The following is a 22,301-nucleotide window of genomic DNA, read 5'->3' on the forward strand; positions in this document are numbered from 1 at the left end:
GCCCATGGAACCAAGGGGCCAGTGGGACACTGTGGGGCCTTATGGAAACAAAGGGCAATTGTGACACTCTGGGTGCTCGTGGAACCAAGGGGACTCTCAGCAGGCCCTTATGAAAACAAGTAATCCTTGTAAAAGAGGCCTCATACACAAGGGCCATTGCGACTCTGTGGGGGCATATGGAACCAAGGGACAATTGTGACACTGCAGGATGTCATGGAACAAAGGGGATCTGTGCAGCCTCCTGGTGCCCAGGAGCCATTGTGACACTGCAGGGCCATGTTGAAGCAGATGGCCATTGCAAACATGGGGCTGAGGAGACCCTGTGACACTGCAGGGCCTCATGGAACCAAGTGGACACGGTGACACTGTGGGCCCTCATCATTAGCAATCTCTTGTGATAGTTGTGAGCATCTACAGGGAGGAAAACCAGGAGTGCCTAAGCCTGTTGGTCCCAAATGTGCCCATCTTCGTATGAGCATGTCCCTGCTGACAGCGGTGCCATGTGTTCCCTCTGCTCTCCAGGGCACCTCCATCCTTTGAGGGATGCCGATTAATCTGACAGCTGACACCACTGGGCAGGACCCCCATGGCCCCAGTCTGACCCTAACACCTGGGCCCAATTCTCACTCCCACCAGAAGGTCTCACCAGCAGCAGGCACTTGGTCCTTACAGCACACAAACACACACACACACAGAGTGAAACTGGGAATACACAGAGAGCAAACATTGAAGGAGACTGAATAGGACAGGGCAGACTCTGGTGATCAGGTACCAGGATCAGCCAGCAAGGTCCACTGAGCAGCCCCTTTTCACCACACAGTTGGATTTGGATTGGAAGAGCTCTGCTCTCATCTGACCCACCCCTGGAATGAGCAGGCACATCTTTCACCAGATCAGGTTGTTCAGAGCCCTGTCCCATCTGACCTTCCTTGTTTATGGGAATGGGGCATCCACCACCACCCCGAGAACTTGTTAACACAGCAATTATCAATCACACTTGTTACCAGAGCAACTACCAACTTAGGACTCCTTCCTAAGTGTGGTACACAGCAAGCAACCTAGTGCTGGTTTCCACGGCAACTGAGCATCACATGAACCAGTTGTGATGCTCAGTTGCCATGGAAACCAGCACTAGGACCCCATTGCTATGGGCTTGTGCCATGGAATTCTGGAGCTGTGATGTTACAGAGTCAGCCAAACACACTGCTGATGCCCAATGCCATGGCAAGCAGCCATGGAAATGCTATGCCAGGGACTATTTCCATGGTAACCAGCACTTGGGATGGCTGTCATGGCAACCATCATGGATACATTGCCAGGAACTGTTGCCACAGACATTTCAGTGAGACCTTTTGCTGTGGTTGGCTGTCACCACAACCATTTCAAGTGCTGTTCCCAGGGCTGGTTGCCATGACAAGCATTGGGGCAGTTGCTATGGCAGTTGCCATGACAACCTACACAGAGACCCCTCTCATTGCTGCAATTTTCGTGGCAACCATCAATAAACCAGTTGCAAGGGACTTTGTAAGACACTTGCACGAATCATTTGCCATGGAAACTATCCCACAATACAATTGAAAGGTCAGTGCCATGGCAACCATAATAAAATTCCACTGCTACAGTTGGTTGCCATGGTAACCATCCTGCTGCCCCATTGCCAGGGCTGGGTGCACAGCACTGACAGTGTTGGCCCCTGGTGCTGGGGGATGGGCACTGGGGACTGGTTTGTGCTGGGGGGAGTTAACTTCCTTCCCAGGGGCTGCTCCGGGGTGGGGCTTGGATTTGGGCTGGAAACGGGGGTGGGGGGGGGAAATTTGGGTAGGTTTTTATTCCTGCCCAGAGCCAAGGCCTTTCCTGTTCCTCATCCTGCCCCGCTAGTGAGGGTGTTGGGGGAGCAGCAGAAAGCAGGAGAGACACAGCTGAGACATGTTGATGTACAAAACACTCGCTCGAGGTGAGAGACTTCTCCAGGGTCGAGCTGCTGAGGTATAAACTGCTGTTTATTATATGGGTAAAGAGATAAAGAGACCCGTGTCCACCACCATCCTCAGCGAACACGTGGTCAGGGAGGGAGAGAGAGTGGAGCAGGGAGAGCAAGAGAAGAGAGGTTAAAAAGAGAGAGGGGGGAAAACAAGAGAGAGAGGGAGAGTGGGGAGAACAAGGGAGGCTTAGGAAAACAAGAGGGGAGTAAGAGGGAAGACAAAGGAGTTAAGAGAATGGGGAGAATAAGAGAGAGAATGGGGAGAATAAGGCGGAGAGGGAAGAACACGAGAGTGAAGTTCCTGTTACAATCCAATATATCCTTTTCTATAGCGAATATTCTAATTCCAGTAACCAATCAGAGACACACCCACCAAAGAATTTACATACAGCCTATAGGAACTACTACCATACCATACAGTGTTACATTTCAAACTCTAAAAGCTTTACAAATTCTTCTCTTGCTGCTTGACCTTTGGATTCTCTATCTGCAGAAGGACAATGTTTCATCATCAGGGATTCTCCTTTAGCTGGCTAGGCTACTGTTCTTTGGATAGCACTCAGTATCCCATGACTCAAAGCCAGCTCTCATTTCTATTTCTATTCTAGGCTTCATATTTTCAGAATCTTTTGCTAAACAATCATATTCATAAGGTTTCCCTGTTTAATCCTCCCCAGCATAGACAGATGACCTTGACTTGACCCCAGACCCTGTGGAAGAAGAATCAGATTGGGAAGTGGGGGGAGGAGCAGGAAGGGGGGATGCTGGAAGTGATGGCATTTGTGTTCCCAAGTCACCATTGCCTGGGATGGAGCCCTGCTCACCTGGGGATGGATGAACAGCCACCTGCCTGAGGAAAGCAGGGAATGAATTCCTGGGTTTGCTTCCTTGCACAAATTTTCCTTTCCCCATGGACCTGACTGTGTCTGAGCCCAGGAGTTTGGTCTCTTTCACTCTCTGGATTCTCCCCCATCGGGTGCTGCTGTGCAAGGGGCAAGTGCCAGAGAAAAGAGACAGGGAGAGATGTAGCTGTGGACTGTTGCCACGGTAACAAGTACGGGGAACCCCAGCCCATGTATAGAGTCAGGCACAGAAACAGGCAGATGTGACTTTACACCCTTCCCTGCTGTTTGCATTTCCTGCAAGCTTTCTGGAGTGTTGCTGGCAATATTTTTGTAATTTTTCAGGTGATTTGCACACCACCTCACAGGACACACTCATGGTCTCAGGAGAATTATGTGATATACCATGGATTCATGTCCCTAGAAAATACCAAGGCTCTAATTGATTAGTCACTGAGCCTAGAAGTGAGCAGTACAGACTTCCATTTCTCACTTTCAAGTGCTCATAGGGAAAGCACAGTATATTCTTCCAGATCTTTGCACAATATTTGTTAGTTACATACAATAACAAATCTTATTTACATCACTGCTCAACAGCTCAACATAAAGAACCCAAGCTACTGGCCTGTCCATAAGACTACACAAAAAGAATGCAGCAGGTATGTTTTGCTTCCCACTTCAGATGAATCTGGAATTTTTAATTTTTCATTATCTTTCAAAACATAGTTTTCTTGTTATCTCTAAGCTCTGAAGTAGATTTTGTCATTGTTGAAATCGAGATTAATCAAGGATTAATACAGAAATAGATGTTCTAATCTATCCTTACACTTTTGTGGCAGAAGCTGCTGTCCCTAGGAAGGCTGGCTGGTAATTTCTGTCTGTGTTCAAATATTTAAAGCAACAACATTTAGTCCCACACTTTGTATTTCAGATAAACAATTTAATGGCATCTTAACATTGTTTTCACAATTGTATAATGTGCGTATTTTATTTCTTATGTAGCTGAAATCTTTTAAAATACAAGTAATTATATTAAAACTTCAGTTTTAGAAGTTTCAAAACCGTTTTAACATACAATCTAGAACAGTCTAAACAGACAGGTCTAACAGCCATTAAAAGGCAGGAAAAAGCAAGAGGATTTCAGGTAAAAGTGCATACATTTAAAAGCTACATTTCTTTCACTAAATATTATGTGTTAACAAAAACAGAGTAAATTTAAAAGAACAGAAGTTCTTTAAAACCGGAATTTCTAATGCCAGAAACAGCTTTGAAACTACTTTCTATATAGTTATATTCCTTTCAAAATTAAAAATTGGCTAATTTGTGTCCCAACATTTTCCAGCAGAAGGGAGGAAAGGTGGAAAATACTCTGCAGGGGGATGTATTTATAGATCTATAAAGTTTATATGTGTAAAGGAAATGAACATAGAATTCAATGCACTGGGTATGACAGAAAAATGCAACAAAGTACTGACTCTGAGAGAATAACACCCCTATTGTGGCACCCATTAGCAATGCCCAGGCACTGGGGATTTCTGCATTTTAAGTAAAGAACTTTGCAGCTTCTTTAATTTTTCTTTTCCTGTCCATTTTGGAAACCGCAGTCCAGTCCGCCTGGCGCGTTCTCCTCATTGTTTTGAATCTCAGTGAAGATCCTGGAGATTTCACATTGGATGAAGTTGGTGTCTAGGAAGGAATATAAAGCCATCCATTAGCTTGTGTAGACAATCAGATTAACTGTTTGGTTTAATCATATGAAAGGCTAACATACCTTTTTTGGTGCGGTGGAATGTAATTGTGAAGCTTGTGGATAATCTTTGTACAATTTTTCAAACATTTCTTCTTCTGAGACTATGGTCTAATAAATTAAAAAGTTACTTAGTCACACTATATTAAAAAATACTTTTTCTTTTCCCCTATGGATATTAAACTATAAAAAAAAAAGTTAAGATGTCATTATGAGGCATAACAGTTCCATGAAAAGAATGTAAATTATGCACATACAACTACAATTCCAGAAAGAACCAATTAAGTAAAAAATATACATAAATATTGGCTTGAATGTGGAAGCCTAAACTCTTTATTTTCATTCTTAGACACAGCAGTGAGCACAAAGAACTGCTCAGTACATTATTTGTTCTCTGACTCTTACCAGGAGGTCCGTGTACTCAGAGCTGTCTGATTGACTATCCAACTGGAGAAGCACTTTTTGCTTTTTCCTTGTGCTCTCCTCTGAAGGTAGGTTTGTGCTTCTTCCACTTTGCAGTTTATCTACTGGAGGAGTCTTTACAATATATGTCTGGAAAAGAAATTTTTTATATTTTTAGATTATATTTTATGGGGTAAGTATAAACCTAAACTCATGACCCAGTTTACAGTCTGAGTGTCCAAGAAGACACCTGGGAGATGTGGTGGAACTATTATCTTTCCATCCAAACATGAAGCAAAGACCCAAACAAAGTGGGATGGGGTGGAAATATCCTTTTCTGGTTGCCAAATGAGGAGAATGAACAGGAGGCTGTGGAAGAACTGAGTTTCATGGCATACTAAGTTCTTCATGCTTCTCTGTAGAAATTCAGATTATTCTGAACTGTAGCCACTGCATATGGACTATATCAAACATCTAAGAAAATGGAAATGAACAAAACTGCAGGAAGAGGCTTTCAGGGAAAGATTGATGGCAATATCAACATTGGTGTTATTTAAAATAGTCTTTTCACTAGAAATTAATCTGAGAAGCATTGCAATGGTCCAGTGCAGTCCCTTTTTTTCAAAGATAACATCAAAATGGGAGTGGATTTTATTGTTCCAATATGAAAACCACAAGCAAACTCTTGACAAGGAAGAAGAGTAAGTTTTGCAGTCAGAAATACTTTGATACTTTGACAATTTTTACAGCTACATAAGTTTTTTTTCTCTTCCATAGAGAAAAAAATGCTTTTTCAAATGGATACTTTTGAACACTAAGTAAAACAATTCCAGAGACATAAAGCAACAACTGAGCAAGAAAAATGACATATTGGGAACCCTTCCACAAACTGCTGTCTAATATCTCCATGGAATGGTATCACCCTTTAAAATCCCTGCTTATCCCAGGAAGAAAATAAATAAGTATCTGTAGAGAATTAAGAAATACAGGCAGCAAAATGCAACAAGAAAAAATCACTGTTAGGAGTTACAAAACTTCAATGTTGAACTGCCCAAGGGGCTTCCTTCAGGTACCACAGGAGACAATTTTTTCTTTACCACCATGTTGACTTCCATAGGAATATAATTTGGAGACTTTCTATTTTTTACATTAATAGATTCACTGTCTGGACCTAAACAAGGTTTAGGAGTCCCAGGAACATAAGTTTAAAAAGTTTTAAGTTAAAAGCATTCCAATGTCTTTTGTTGAATGCAAATAAATTATCATGGCACTTCAGTTGATTCTACACATATACACACTACCAAATTCTAAATCCAATTAAAAAGTTAAAGTTACCTTGTGTTTCTTTTCACTTTCAGAAATCATCTTTTGAGAGTGCTCTTTTACAAGATTCTCCTAAAAAAGAATTACGTGATAGGCAGTAAATATTTATTTCAATTCAATTGTTATGAATCTTCATGGTGTAATTACAGAACGCAGTCTACAATCATCGATTGTTACAAAGTTTACACAAATAAATGACCAGATTTAGTACAACTGCAGCATTCAAAATCATGTTTTTTCTATTCAGTTTCATTTCTTATACAACTTCTCCCAGAGCACAAGGCCAAGCCACACCTCTCACCCACACTGCTCAGTTAGTAAAAAACTCCACCTTCTCTTCAATTTCTGCTTTCAGTTGTTCCTTAAGGGATGACAGTTCACTTTTCAAACATGACAGCTCATTTTCCTAAAAACAATTAAATAAATGATATGGTTAACTATGCACAACCCAGAAAAAAGAAAACAGTCCAAAATGAAACAGTATTTAATAAGGATACTCATTACATACACAAGATAATTCTATTTGTTTTTCAACTCTACACTTGAACCTTTGCTTTAGCTTGTTTAAAAAACCCTGAAGTACCATAAGAAAAGGTAATTGATCAGAAGTGTTCAAGGTAAAACCTTAAACACTTGGGAGAAGAGTGGTGAGAGACCAGAATCTAACTATTTAAAACAAAAGTTTCATATTCAAACTGTGAAGCCAGAAAATGACACACAATCTGGAAGAGCACACACAAACTGCTACTCCAATTTATTTTTAGAAACTTTTGGAGTTTTTAGTGCCCAGAATAAGATCTGTAAAAAAATAAAAACAAATAAATTAGTGGGCTGAATCAATCCCACTAAAGCAGACAGTTAACCCTTCCCCAAGTACTCAATAGGAAGAAGTAAAATACGGCATTTATAATTATATTACTCTTCAAGGGGTGTTGGTTTAACACAGCTTGGCTCTCAGTGGGGGTGGAGGAAGCCACAGAAGTGGCTTCTGAGAGAGAAACCTGTTCAAAGCTTCTACTGTGTCCAGCAGAGCCAACTTCTGAAGGCTCTGATCACGGACATGTTGCTGGCCTGATTAAAAAAGTCGGTACTGCCTCTGTGATATATTAAGGGAAGAAAAAAACGGCTCACACTTTTTCTTCTTCTTCTGAGGGGTGGAGAGGCGCCGCAGCCGAGGCCCTCTTGGCACCACGAGTGGCCACCAGGGCCACGCAGCCGAGGCCCCATGGCCAGAACCACGTGCCTGGGGCCGTGTGGCTGCCACCATCTCGGCACAGCTCCTCGTGTACTTTGCCCGCTCAGCCGCTTTTAGCCAGCCGTGCTGCCTGCAGAAGGACAGAAGCTGTGGAAGCAGCTTCTCCTTCTCGGTGCCTTGCATGAAGAGAGGCGCTGAACATGAGATGGTGCCCCAGTGGCCGTGGTGGGCACCACGTGGCTGACAGCGGGGGCATGACGAGCAACGCCCCCAATACAGAGCCCAGGTGAGATCAACTTTTCAACACTGCAAAACCCTGCAAGAACTTTCCAATTGATAGAACTGGAGAACAAACGAACCTCCAAACAATTTTCTCCAAATCAGAGAGAAGGAAAAAGTGAAGACATGTGAAAAGAACAACATGGTGACAACACTAAAGTCAGTGAGGGGAAGGAAGGAAAAGAAGTGCTCCAAACATCAGAGCTGAGATTTTTCTGCAAGCTGTAGTGAGGACTATACTACAACAAACTGTTTCTCTGTAATTTATGAAGCGCATGGGGGAATGCAGAGATCCATCACAGCCCGTGAGAAAAGTTGCTCATGCTGGAGGAAGTGGATGCTAAAAAGCTGTAATCTAGTGGGAAATTCAAACAAAGAGAGAAGCTGGAGAATCCATGCTTCCAAACTAGAACAGCTCCTCCTGAAAAGACTACACCCCCTAAACCAATGACCCTTGCAAAACAGTTGTGTGAAGACTCTTTGCCTTTGGGAGGGACTCACGTGGCAGCAGGTCGGGTGGGATGGCTATTTGTCAAAATTAAAATCACACTGGAAAGGTTCACAGAGAACTGTCTCTGGTGGGAAAGATCCCACAGCACAGCAAGAAAAAGAAACTCCCTAAACAAACTGAAAAAATATTTTTAGAAATGACAAACTGATTAAAAATCACATGTTTTGTCTCTCTGTACTGTCAGTGGGCAAGAAGGAGGGATTAGGAAAAAAAAGTGTTCTAAAGGTTTATGTCACTAAAGGACACGGAATGATTCACACGGACTCAGCTCAATGGTATGACAGGAAAAGAAGTAACTTTATTTTCTGACTCCAGTATTTATAGATTCTTGACAATGACCAGGGATTGGGTAACTAAATTATCACCTTCCCAATCACACTGGTCATGTGAAACATCCATCAAAGATGTTTCTTCGAAGGAATGTGTAAATATTTATGTTTACAGTTACTTTCCTGGGAAAGTAACTAAAACTATGAAAACAAGATCAGAAGGCTTAGTTTTCAGGGCAACAGGTTTATTTTAATTCTGTTACCCACTTTTAATACTATTAATAATATATTGTCTTGATACTTTTTAAGTTTGAACCTGCTTTACCATTAAAGTGTTTTTCTCCTAATCCTTAGCTCATAAGCCCTTCAATTTTTCTTTCCCCTCCTCTGCTCAACTATAGCACAGAAAAATGAGTGAATGTTTTTTTCATGCATGCCTGGCTCTTAGCCAGTGTAAAACCACGAGACAAGGACATCAGCCCCTTCACTGAATTATTTAACATTGGAAAGTACTCCTTACCAGTGCTCTTTCTGATGATAACTGCTTTTGCTGTTTAATTTTATATACTTTTAACTCTTCATCTTTTTCTTCAATCACTTTATCATATTCGTTCTGTGTTAAAAAATCAAACCAACAACAAACTCAAAACGTGACTAAATTTTACAATTATAGATCTATCCACTCTTAAAACATCAATCATTCTTTCAAACCAGGCTCTTCAGAAGATTCAGAAAGCACCATGAGCAAACACTGATCCTTCTGCAGAGACTGTAAAACAGAAAATGCTCGATACAGTATTATTTTGTGGACTGGCAGAGAGTGCTGTATTTCTGTGCAGCAATATGTGTTCAGCACCTATGAGCCAGCTGTGCTATTTTTATTAATGACATCTGCTAAAGATATGGTAAAAGAGGGTAATAGAAAGGTAACCTAAAATATGTCAAGCTAAACTGCTGACAGTCACTAAGTAATCGCCTCAGAATAAGAGGCCAAACTGATACTGAAAAATACTGCATTCAGATGGTATCAAAGGAGGCCTGAATTAAAAAAAAAAAAAAAAACAAAACAAAAAAAAAAATCCAAGAAGTTTAGATAAATGGAGTTTATCTGCCCATAGGCATGTTTTCAAAATCTTCAAATTCATTTGATTTTTGATGATGAAAACTCAAGTATGTGTTCAGCTTCCTTCTCCCAGATTCAGGCCTTTATCTGATTTTGAAAGGTTATTAACATGGTATCACAAATTACAAATCACAGCAATCAGTAAAATCTCTCACCTTGTGCTTTTCCATAAGTGCCACCATTTCAGTTATCTTACGCTGACATCTGATATCAGTTTCTCTTTGTATCATTGTTGCTTCATCATAAAGCAACCTCAACTTTTCTACCTGTTAGTAATAAATTGCACTTCATTCATAAATGTAACAATATATTTTTTTTAAATCTTAGTTTAATTTATCTTCCCCCTGTGGGTGCCAAGTATGTAATCCCACTTGGACTTCATTTGCTTTTAAGATCTTTTTCAAATCTGACATCTTTTATGCAGATTGTTAAAATGGGCAAGATCAAAGGTACATCCATGGCAGGCAAGTTCACTTCTAACCAAAAGGCAATTTCAAGTTCTCTGCCCTAACATTTCCTAGAATTACCATCAAAAAATGTGTGGGGAAAAAAAATACTAATATGGGAGAAGTTATAATCTAATTTAGCTATGCTGACTTTATACCAAGGGTAGAATTTCTTCGAACTGTATCTTGAAAGAAGTAATTTTTAACTGGGTTTTTATTTTCAAAGATATATTCAAATACTTTAACTTAAGCACCTAATTTACTAAAACTTTGTTCATGGGCATACAAAAAAAGTTCCATTTATGTTGATAAGACTGAAATGTGAGATCAAGGACTCTGGCCAATAAAGCTTCATAAAAACATTTTAAATTAAAAAAAAAATAAATTGCAGAAAAAATTAACACCTCTCACCTCTTCATGAAGTTTATTTTCATTAATTTTTCTTGTTTCTATGTCTTTTTGATAGATGTCAACTGCTTCCTTATGTTCTTTGTTCATATTTTCCATCTCTAACTGCAATTTATTCACCTTTTGAGAATGCAGAATTGTTGCTGTTATTTGTTTAGGAATTAATATGTTATTTTTTTTTTTTTTTACCTCTTATTTTTGAGCAGAAACACACTGTTACTTTTCAGGTATACGATTAAAGTGTTTCCTATTTAAAAGTTCAGGTTTTTTTAATAAAGAATTGAACTTTGGCCTGAAGTCAGTTAGAAAATACTCAAAGGAACCATGGCAACAGCATTTTGCAGATTACAGTTTTTCCTTTTAAGTTTCTCATATGGATATCCTCACAAAAGTCCACTTCTTTCTTTGAGTGCAGTAGCCAAAGCTGGACACGATATTCCCATGGGAGGGATTGTGACTGCAGAACACATTTAAAGAACAGCCTAAAGTGAGTAATATATATATATCTTTTAAATGCTTTTCTGTCACAATGGGGTTACTGAACCCTGTTCAGTCTGCTATCAACAAAAGAAAAAAAAATGAAAGGAACTGATTAAAAACATAATTAATTGTGATGTGAAGTCCATCTCTTTTAAAGGTCCACTAATCAGTGCCCAACGATTAAAAATGGAAGCATCTTCTAAAAACTATGATCTCATTCCCACAAAATCTGTATCCCAGATCTATAAATCAGTTCAGAATGTATTTAACAAGTATTATTATTAGTTACACTGGGACTTAAAAACACTCACCTCATCTTCTACGTGATGTTATTTAAACCTACCTTCCCTTCATAAATACTGTTTTTCTTGCTTTCTGCAGTAATTTTCTTTTTTAGCAGCTTATTCTGTTGAAATAAAAACCAAGCACTGTACTTTAATAAGTTAATAGAATTATGTAATGGTTTAACTGCGTCAGGAATGTCAGAATCTTCAAAATTCCAGCTTTCATCAAGAAAATAACTTTCCATTGTGCAGTTCAGGTTCCAGAACAATTCTCCAAACAAAAGAATGCTCAGCTAATTACTGTGATAATACTGTTTCTTCATGACCTTAAGAAAGAGCTCCTTCTGAGCAACAACAGGGAAAAACAAATGAGGTGCAAAATGGGAATTAAAACTAAGGTGCTGCTGACAGAAAGTGTCAAGATGTCATGACAAAATATACAAATTATTTTTACAGTGAAGTTACTACAATTTGTGCTAGTGCAGAATTCTTTTCTACTAGTGGTAACTGAGATAGTCCTGATGACCAGTAAATAAATAATACTATGTAGTAAATGAAAAAAGTACAAGTTTATTCAAGGTATTATTTTTGTAATTGTTCTTTTTAAATTAAAGCTAATTTAACAAATCAAGTGATTCCAAAGATGACGCCTTAATTTGCTCAGAGTTAGGAAAAGAAAGGAAAATGTTTAAATTACATAGGTGTATCTAAAGATACCACAGCAGACAAAAACTGCTGAAAAGTCACCCCAAAATACCATGTGTTTATGTATTTGTGACTTTTAAGATCTCTACACACCTCCTGCTGCAACTCTTCAATGTGCTTGGTTTTATTTTCCACCTGTTTCTTTAAACTATTCATCTGAAAGAGATATTTCAAATATTAATTAGTAAGTTCTAAAAATGACTCCATGTTAGCAATTCCTGTCAGCATTCTCAAACATCCACTTGCACCAGTCTGGTTTATTCCAACAGGATTGAAACACAAGCTGACATGTTAGAATGATCAGAGTTTTAGCCATGAAGTACTACAAGATGTTAATTAATAGCAGTGACCCAGTGTTTATAGGGTTAAGAAAGAAGGAAAAAAACCCAGTCTCTTCACAATTTTAAAAATATACTTGTATGAAGTTCCCTACAATCCATGGAAAAGTGAATTTTCCCAATTATTTTCTAGAATCTGCAACTGCTTTTCTTTTATTGAAATTCCATTTTCAATACCCTGAACCTGAAATAAAAACTGTAAATCTTTGACTTTTACAATGAAATTTTGAAATCCATTCTAATGCTAAAAACCTCAGGTTGCTTTGAAACTATAGAAAGAAAGTGAAAATATTTGAATCTATTTAAGCTAAAACTCACATTACATATAAAAAGCTAATCCAGAGCCCATCCATCACTCAGTGGATATATGAAAAAACAGAAAAGCAGATTCTCTGTTTGCCTGAAATCAAGCAAATCTTAAATATCAAACTTCCAAGCAGAGAGTAAACATCCCAGTGATTTTTCTTGGCTTTTAAAATAATAGGGCTCAGCATGTGGACACACAATGTCACAACTGGCAGCAGCTGTGAAAGAAGAAAGCCTCTGGCAGAGATCACATCCACCAGGCAGAGCTTTGCAGAAAAAAATCCCAACACACATTTTACATTTAGATTATGTCCTACAGGTTATGTAACATATTTTCATGACACATGACGTGACGTACGTTTTCTTCTCTTTCATCCAGTTTACTTTTAATCTCTTCATCTGTCTTTGCCATTTTCTCCTTCAAAGACTCCAGTTCACTTCTAAGGGCCAAATTAACAAGCATTGGTAAATATTTACGTATTACCTTTAACTTCTCTTTAGTATAATAGTATAGTGTACTTGTAATAGTACATAATAATTAATAATAATGCTGTATTTTATTTTCTAAAAAGAGCTGCTAACGTTGATGGAACTTCATAAGCTGCTCAGTGAAATGAAGCGACATGGCTAGTAAGTCAAAATGTGAACAGTCTATACATTTTTTCAGTAGGAAAAGATGTTCCACCTAACCTAAGGAAAATACATCCTAACCTGGAATATTTTAATGCAGCTGTGAAACATGGGAGGTTGCCTGTCTATTGAACAGATGGTACAGAGACTTCTGCAGAGAGTAACACGTATCCAGTTTTGCCTTGTCACATTTAATCTATAACCTTGAACTTCCATTTTTATTTCCTTCCCACCTAAGATGTCTAACACAAAACAGAACAGCTCTTTCATGTAATAAAAACTATGGCAAACGTTGTTGCTGCAGCAACAGGTACTTATAATCTGAGAAAATTTCTACCTGGCCAACAGCAACACTGAATAGTTTCTGTTTAGCTATATAATCTAGAAAAACATTAATCAAAAAAGTCCCAGAAAGCAGCATATGAACACAACTATTTCAGTCTACTTCCTTTAACAACATCAGATATTAATATTTGGTTTTACTTGCCTTAGCTGGCCATTTGCCTCTTCTAGGTTTTCAACTAACTGCTTTGTATTTTCTTCTTTTTTCTTACTATCCTATACAAAGACCCGTGTCAGCAAAGAAAGAAAATTCAAAGTGACTTCTTAAAAAATTCAGACACATCCAAAGCACACTGACCTGCCTTATTCACAAATGTAAATACACTTCCTTTCCAATTCAAACACAAAAAACAGTCCAGGTACTCTACAGAACCATGTCATGTTGCAGCTTATCATCTGATTTGTACAATTGAGTACTGTCCTTTAAAAAAAGCTGGAAGTTTACAACTTGCCTCTTGTTTTTCTTGCAGCCTCTTGAGTTCTGCAGCCACACCATTTTTCTCTTGTGCTATTTGTTCTTTCTCTAGTGAAAGCTTATTGAGATACACTGTTAGTTGTTCATTCTTCAACCTAATTTAAAACAAATGGCCAAGAGGAATGAGAACATGCATTTTGAAATCTCCTTTTAAATTAAATATACCCATTATCAAGTGTTACTCCATGCTGAAAAAAGTCCAGGCCTTCATCTACAAATATAAGCTTTGCAGCAAAGTCACAGTGATATAAAAAGGTGACACAAGAAGGAAAGAAAACCAGAGTCAACTTTTATATAAATAAAATGCTTAGAGAAAATGATGTAGTTTAAAGCAGGATTAACTATGAATTCAGAAACCTTCTCTTCTTGTTAACTAAGTCAAACAGATATGGAACCATGTATTCCATAGAATACATACAAATAGACAAAATCTAATTTACAAATATAAGTGTATAATTAATGTCATACTAATTAGTTCAAAACTTCCTTTTGAAATAGTACATTTCACTGTGTATTAAAATAACTTCTATATAACACTAAAAAAAAATTAAATACTATATTTCCAAAATGGTCATACTCCTCTTGTTCAAGATCTGTTTTCAGAGTCAAAAGCTGGTTGAAATAATCTTGTTCCTTTTCAGCTGTACTAGTCAGCTGTACTTTCAAATCATGGATTTCTTTCTGCAAAAGGAAAAGGAAAAGTTTTGAGTATACATGTGTAAACTACAACTCATGGAGGTTATCAGACATGAGCTAACAGCACAAGGCTTTCAGAAGAACCAAACAACATCCATGTCATGGATTATCCAGACTGTATCTTCACATATCTCTGGTGGGATATGGAAGTGGTGTGAGAGAGTGAACTCTGACACCAGCGTTGTACATGTCCCCTGCTGTGAGTTTAATTCCTAGTCTGCAAAACTACTAAAATTAGATTCCTTGGACATAATTTTAAATAAAGACATTTACTTCAGACTTCATAAGCTTTTACATGCATCTAAGTAAAAATCAGAGAATTCCAGTTCTAGAAGATAGAACAGAAAGGCAATCAGCAGGGCTGTGTCTTCATCCTTGGTACAGCTACTGTCAGAGTGTAAGAGGCTACAGGAGGACAGAGGATCTCCTGCTGTCCCTGTTATGAGCAGAGCAGTTCAGGGTGGGACACTGCTCTGTGTGCTGTTTCTTATGTACTTGTATACAAGTTATGATGTGTTACTTCACTATTTATAAAAACATGTTACTATTGCCCTATTTCAGGCCTCTCTGATTTGAAGAGCATTTTCATTTCTCTCTCCACATTTTTCTCTCTCTGCAAATTTTCTACAGTAGCCTCAAGATCCTTCTTCAGTAAAAGTCCTCCAACCTGCCCATTTTAGAAAATTAGTGAAACTTGGAACACTCAATGCACAGATTATAACAATAAGCAGACATGGTAAAATGTACACCTGATTTCACACTAACTTGACTTGATACGGTTCCTTGTTAGACTTGTAAATATAAAATCATAACGAAAAAAAATATATACAATGAAAATCATAATGAAAATAAACCTCTGTTAAGAGTGTACTTCATATAGCTTAGACTTCAGTGACAGAAAATGGGCCTTTGTCACAGTACAGTAGGGTTCAAGGAGGCCAAAGCCAATTACCTTCCTATAAGTAAGCAAAAAATCGGAAAACTTTATATCCAGAGGGAGTGGCATTTGCATGAGCATGAACGAAGAAGGAAATAACCAAAAACCTTGACAATGAAAACGAAAACATGTGAGACAAGAAAAACCAAAACACAGGAGACAAAAAAAACCAGTGGCAATAAAGTTCTTCAAAGAAAACACTGAATTTGTGTGTGAGAAAGTTTAGTAGAAATATTGAAGTTGACTAGATGGTGTTCATTTATGGCATTTAAGATATTTACCAAGCAAGAGGAATTTCAATTAAGAGCAAATGCTATAAGATTAATGAAATGAACATTTACCAGAGTTTCTGACAGCTCTTCAAGTTGCACTTCTTTGTCACATTTTACTTTAGTCATCTCCTCTACAGCACATGTAATGTAAAATTAATGGAACAGAAATAATTTTTCATATTTGGCAGGCAGTATAAAACATAAATCCTTTTCCAATACCCAGTTCTGAAAACTTTTTGGATTAAGTTCAGAAGCTGAAAATCTAATTTATGACTTAATCTAAATGTAGACTTGAAAAAATGATTAAGAAAGACATTAGCAAATCTGTATCTGAGGAGAAACTAATTATCTGAAATAAAATTCAGAGCCCATTATGTTTTCCACACTTATGGCTTCAAATAAACCATGGACTGTAAGACCAGAGTATTCTCCAAGTATTGATGCATCTGCATTGTTCCAGAAAAAAAATCTGAACTGCTAAAGGTATCACATGGATATGCTGAAAAAGGAAACCAGTTATTACTAACTTCCAAATGTTTCCTATGTGAGAATTCACAATACTGGTATTTTTTGCAAGTACTCAACACCAAGGTCACGTTTGGTGTGGAATTCTCACAGGTCTCATCTTGCCTCGATCTAAACAAGTATTAGCAGTTCACTTTTGAACACTTCTCTATGGATGCCCTCAATGTAGATGGAAACATCCAAGCACATTTCTCATCTGCCAGATGAAACCCAGGGCCATGTGCAGCACAGCAGGAAAACAGTCCTGAAGGCAGATCTCTTACTCTGGGGGCTAGGGAGCACATCCCTAGAAACCACATGATATCAAAGCAGTATTTAAAGATAACCCCTACCAGCACCACTGCACATCCAGCCAAGTACAGAAACGTTAATGGGAGGGTTTTATCTCTGCTACAAGCCACAGAAGTCACTCCTGGCACCTGCAGTGCTACTAGTCTTAGCTGGAAACCAAAATTACCTCCATGAGAATTCATGCATGGATGGTCTTACTACTGGGGTTCTGCACAGCACTGACCTTTGGCTGTTCCAGTACCAAGGACCACCAAAGAAAATGGAGTCAGATGAGTAAAAAGAAATTTAGGACTTTCTGACTGGTACAGGTACTGTAAAATCATTTCTCCAAGTACTAGAAACAGTCCATTTCCAGAAAACATTTTTATTACTGCCTAGCTCATTTTCTGCCTTTCTACAAGCCTTACCCAGCTCAGCAGACTTATTTTGGAGCTCCAAGGTAAGCAGCTTTGACTTGTCTTCATATTCCTTTAATCTAAGAAAACAGTAATTGAAATTTAAAAATCCCAAATGTATAGTACAAAACACTGCATTTGAAACTTAAAGGACAATAAGACAGTCTTACCACAAGCACTTTAATAACATTTACCTTTCAACAGGCAGATGATATATCTGCCTGCAACACATATCAAATTTTTACTTTTACAACTTCAGAACAGTAGACATTAAAAGTAAACAAATATATACATACAGAAATCTGTATTTCTTGAAGACAGAATTATGAAAGTCAGAGGGCCCAAAAATTTACTTTTTATAGACCAGTATCAACCATCACAACATTAAAATTCATTAAAATTCAAATTCATTAAAAACAACATTAAATTCTCTGATTTAGACCACTGTGTCAAAAAAACCCTCAAATTTCAGCTTCATTTTTAACTGCTCTTTGTCATAGACTGCAACCTCTAAGATGACTCTCCAAATTTAAACTCTTTAATTTACCTATTTTGCTCCTTTTGCAGTAAGCTTTTCAAATTGGCAGTAGAAGTCTCAAACTCCTCTGTCAGGGCTGCAAGCAAAGCTTCCATTTTTTTACATTCTTCCTCCTGTGCTTCCTTTTCTCCAGTGACCTGAATTAATGTTTTTCCTGTAGTCTGGCATTCTGTTTCCAAGTTCTTTTGAGTAACCTTCAAAACATGATATAATTTCCAAGCATGTTTTGCAACAAACAGCTACAGCTGTTTCATGTCTAAAGTATCCATAATTATTTATGCAAATGCTCATCTAGTCTATTTACACTGTAAAACTATAAGCAAGGTGTACCTCTGCTTTTTGCAGTGAAATTTTAGCCTCTTCCAGCTCTGCCCTCAAATGTTCTTGACTGACCTGGGATTCCTTCAACATTTCTTCTTCACGTACTAAGCAAAAATGATGTATGTTTATACTTCTAAAAACAGGGTACTTACTAAAAAATGCTGCTAAAAATGGAAAAGTACATACACTTATAGAATTTAACAAAGACCAATGGTATTGACATCATATACTAGAAATACATTGAATATAAATGGCTTAAAAATATTGAAAATCAAGTTCTGAAAAGTAAGTTTCCTCAGTGGCATCTGCCTGACTATGAATTTGCAAAACTGAAGCAACATATTTTCCCCCTGCAATTTTCAAAAGCTCTCACAGCTTGACTCGCCTAAAAATTACCCTGCCATTCCTGATTCCACATGAGCGGCTTCTGCTCCAAACAAAAATAAGGCCTTCAAGGACCCAGCAGCAGAATAAAACTATCATGACCCTGTTTCCTATGCTTCTATAACAATTACATTTAAACACAGCAGACAGAACTCTTACATTTTGCTTCTATTAAGTCAGCAATCTTATTTTCTGATGCCTTCAGCTGAGCCTTGATGTCTTCTATTACACCATCTTTTTCATCTCTCTGTATGGTAAGAGCTGAAATCTAGAAAAATTAAAGAAATATCATAATGAAGTCTGGAGAAGGGACAGATACTCATTTTCATTTGTAGCCCAGGTATGATAAGCAGACATACTGCTGTCATTCAAGTTAGATAAGACTGTTGATCTTACTCAAATATTGATCAAGTCACATTCTTAGTCTAAACAAAAAGATTTTCCAGATCAAAATCAAATCATGAATTCCAGTAGATTAAAGGTACTGAAACATCACTGAACTTAGCAGAATCTGAATTAAATGCAGCTTCAGCTATTATTTTTGTCTTTTTTAAGAGTACTCAGAAACAATTATTGGGTCTTGCATTACCCCTTTAGGCACAAATAAAGCTGCACATACTAGATGGTAAAACTGAGCAAACCTGCTTTTCCTTCTGACTGACTTCCAGTTTGCATTCCTTTTCAAACTTGTCCACCTTTTCTGCTTCTTCTTTTACTTTTGAGATACAGTAATATCCATAGTTAACATTCTAGCTGAAATATACTCCAAATTCAATATAACTTGCAGTTTAAGATTGCTTGTAATTGTACAGTGGTACAATTTGTTTCCCAAGAGAAATTGTTGAGGCAATGTTTGATCTCATAATAAAAATATCTTTTTTTGCCAGCTTTCCACAGAATTAGTCCACTACTACATTTGTTACAAGAAACTAACAGAAAAGAGCATGTGAAAATGAAACAGGAACATAGTAGCCTATACATAGAGAGCATAGAGCTAAAGTTTCTGTAGCCAGCATTATCATTTAAATAAACTAGTTACATGAAATAGGTATTGATCTCTAGTCTGTATGTCACAGACAAAACTTGGACTTTGAGTGACTGTTTGAATAATAAAGTTCCAAATTTGGCCCAGTGGAACAGTAACAGAAGGGGCCAGGCAGTGAATACTGGCAGCATGAATAAAAGAGGATCCTGGTGTCTCAGTGTGACCTGCTCACCATCCAAGCACTTCACGTCTGTCTGCCCTGACCCTGCATGTGTGACAAAAGCTATCAAGTACAAAACTGTTGAGCCAGCAGCATAAACACAATAAACAGAATTCTCACATTTGATGCTCATTTCCAATCTGTCCTTCTCTACTTGCATATGAAGCTCTTCAAATGCCACTGTCATTCTCTAAAAACAAAATTTAATATTTGAAGTTCAATATTGGAAAACCCTGGAAGTTCTCCAGAGGCTGCTGCCATCCTCAGCCATTCCAAGAAATCACCAGGTAGGCGAAACAGAGTCCAAAAAGAAGACAAGACATTCTGGCAGTCGCCCAGTACTAAGCACAGATCACACAGACCCCATGGATCTACATCCCACACGCTGCTGCATTTTCTCCATTGAATGTGCTTTATATAATACAAAAATTATTTTTTTATTATTCAGAAGGGACTGAAAACCTGACTTTCTGCATCACACATGACATGATATGCACACATGCTGGAAACAAATAGTATCTCAACATAAACATGTAACTCAGCTCAGCATATCCACATAACTCACATCCTTTTTATCAAGCTGTGTCACTTACTTCTATGTCGCTATGAAGTTCCTCATACAATTGTCTTGTTTCATTTTTTTCCTGTTCATCTATCAAAGCAAGAACATACAGGAAGGTTTTTCCTTTGAAAAAGAATGCAAGCTGTCCAAGTCATTATGCTTAATCAGCATAATGAATTAAAAAAAGAATTATTAGCTCCCTTCTTAATAAATAAGTCATTCTAAAATATGGTGCCAAAAGTTATAGAATCTAGGGAAAACATGTATTTCATTGAAACATCAAGCAAGCTCAGCTTTTAAATTTCCTTCCCAATATACTTTTTTCTGTGAAAAGTGTAATTCTGGATCAATTTATGTAACCATATTAATTATTATAGTATTAATGTTGTTGAATAATAATGTATCAAAACTGTTAGTATTTGATAAACTGTAATGTAAGGTTTAGCACTGAATTTCTTCCTATCAGCAGATACCTATGACCACAGAACTATCACTATAAAATTGCAACAACACTCCATGTCCATATTTTCCTTCTTTCCTTTCACTTTTCTAATTGATACTATTTTTCCCTAAGCAAACAATTAAGGAGAGAACAGTAAGAACACACCTATCAAAAAAGTACATCTATACACAAGTGTTTCTAGAATTAAGATTAAAAAGAAATAGACACTTCCTAAGTATCCAGGAACAAGTTAGTAAAATTTCAATGACTATAATAACAATTCCAAATTGCATATAAAGTCATTCCCAATCAAGAACATGTTGTAAAATCTCAAGAATTAAACTTCATTAAGTTATCCCACTGTCTTGGCTTGTTCAGTTTTGCAAGATGAATTCTACTTACTCATTATACCTTGGGGTTAAGACCTTTTTTCCCCACAAATGTGTGAATGGCTTCAAACAGGAAATTCCAGCTCTGGAAATTTCTTAATGAATGCTGGGAATTTGGAGTAGATTTGACTGACTAAAAACAGGCATGAAGTGCCACTTCATACATCTTAATATATTCAGTGTCTGGATGGGATTGAAAACCTTCAGTGGGCTGACCAGACTTGAGGAGACCTGCATGGCTCTGGAGTACCTGTCAGTGGTTAATCAGGGGTGTTGACACTGCCTCAAACCTGTATCAGTGTTTAGGCACCCAAACAGCTCCCAGGCTTGCAACCTTTCAGCAAACAATGACACTGGCTTCAAAAGCCCTCTGGATTTAGCATTGCAAACCATACTCTGTTAAACCTATGGCTTCACTCCTAATTTTGTGATTTACTTTGAATTCACTTCTCATTTTAAGAGCCACATCCAGTCGACCTCAACTGGAGAACGCATCTGAACAGCACGAGAACTTTTTTCTGTTTGTGAATTTAGAGCAAGCTGACACTTGCTCAGTGTCAGTACACTGACAGTACACTGATTCTCATAAATGAAAATTAAAAAAGCATTTACATTTGCTGGTCTTCTCTGTGAAGTGAGAGTAGGTTTCCTTGAGCAGATTACACAGATGCCTCAAAGCAGTGGCTCTAAAGGAGGGAAAAATAGCATATGCTTTCATAGGAGTGCACAGTACTTTATGTACCTAAGGAGTAACAATGTAAATGACCTTCACCATTTAACAGCTCTATGAAACTGACCACATGAAAACTGATTATTTTCACCACAAAAATATATTTTTGGTTGTATTACTTACTCTTTCAAGAGATCTTTATTTTCACACATCTCATCTTCCAGTTTCAAACGGAGTTTTTCATTTTCAAACTAATTTCATAGAGAACAAATGCAAAAAGACACTGTTATTGAAAAATACATTAGAAATACACTTTGACTTCTCAAATCCCACACAAAAAAGTAATTTTGGGCAGAAAAAATTACAGTAGACAGTAGACAGAAGTCTGTTTTATCTGGTATTACATCCCGAGTCATCTTTTGCATGCAAGTCATAATAACTAATGAACAATAATTTACCAGCAACTGAGGCACTTAGAGGTATATTCTTCATACAAACACACACAGGACAGGTGCACACACCTGCTCAAAAGAATCATTTTCTCAAGGCACACACCAAACTGCAACATTCTTTTATATTTAATTGTAT

The 22,301-nt window shown here is 37.6% G+C and overlaps 1 protein-coding gene across 1 annotated transcript in view; it reads right to left on the bottom strand.

Moving 5' to 3' along the window:
- Positions 1-4,365: 4,365 nt before the first annotated feature.
- The window catches only part of LOC131590975 (synaptonemal complex protein 1-like), a 22,736-nt gene continuing 4,800 nt past the window's right edge, over positions 4,366-22,301 (bottom strand). Inside the window, 27 exon segments of the mRNA XM_058861393.1 lie at positions 4,366-4,509; positions 4,595-4,681; positions 4,976-5,122; positions 6,308-6,367; positions 6,627-6,701; positions 9,070-9,162; positions 9,828-9,938; positions 10,530-10,646; positions 11,350-11,412; positions 12,089-12,153; positions 12,457-12,517; positions 12,998-13,079; positions 13,757-13,827; positions 14,064-14,181; positions 14,664-14,767; positions 15,346-15,368; positions 15,371-15,449; positions 16,055-16,122; positions 17,215-17,282; positions 17,750-17,934; positions 18,071-18,165; positions 18,605-18,713; positions 19,087-19,160; positions 19,771-19,840; positions 20,244-20,302; positions 21,656-21,729; positions 21,897-21,964. Coding sequence (XP_058717376.1) covers positions 4,366-4,509; positions 4,595-4,681; positions 4,976-5,122; positions 6,308-6,367; positions 6,627-6,701; positions 9,070-9,162; positions 9,828-9,938; positions 10,530-10,646; positions 11,350-11,412; positions 12,089-12,153; positions 12,457-12,517; positions 12,998-13,079; positions 13,757-13,827; positions 14,064-14,181; positions 14,664-14,767; positions 15,346-15,368; positions 15,371-15,449; positions 16,055-16,122; positions 17,215-17,282; positions 17,750-17,934; positions 18,071-18,165; positions 18,605-18,713; positions 19,087-19,160; positions 19,771-19,840; positions 20,244-20,302; positions 21,656-21,729; positions 21,897-21,964 — 2,370 coding nt within the window.

The sequence above is a fragment of the Poecile atricapillus genome, chromosome 36, assembly GCF_030490865.1.
Source record: "Poecile atricapillus isolate bPoeAtr1 chromosome 36, bPoeAtr1.hap1, whole genome shotgun sequence".
Lineage (NCBI taxonomy): Eukaryota > Metazoa > Chordata > Aves > Passeriformes > Paridae > Poecile > Poecile atricapillus.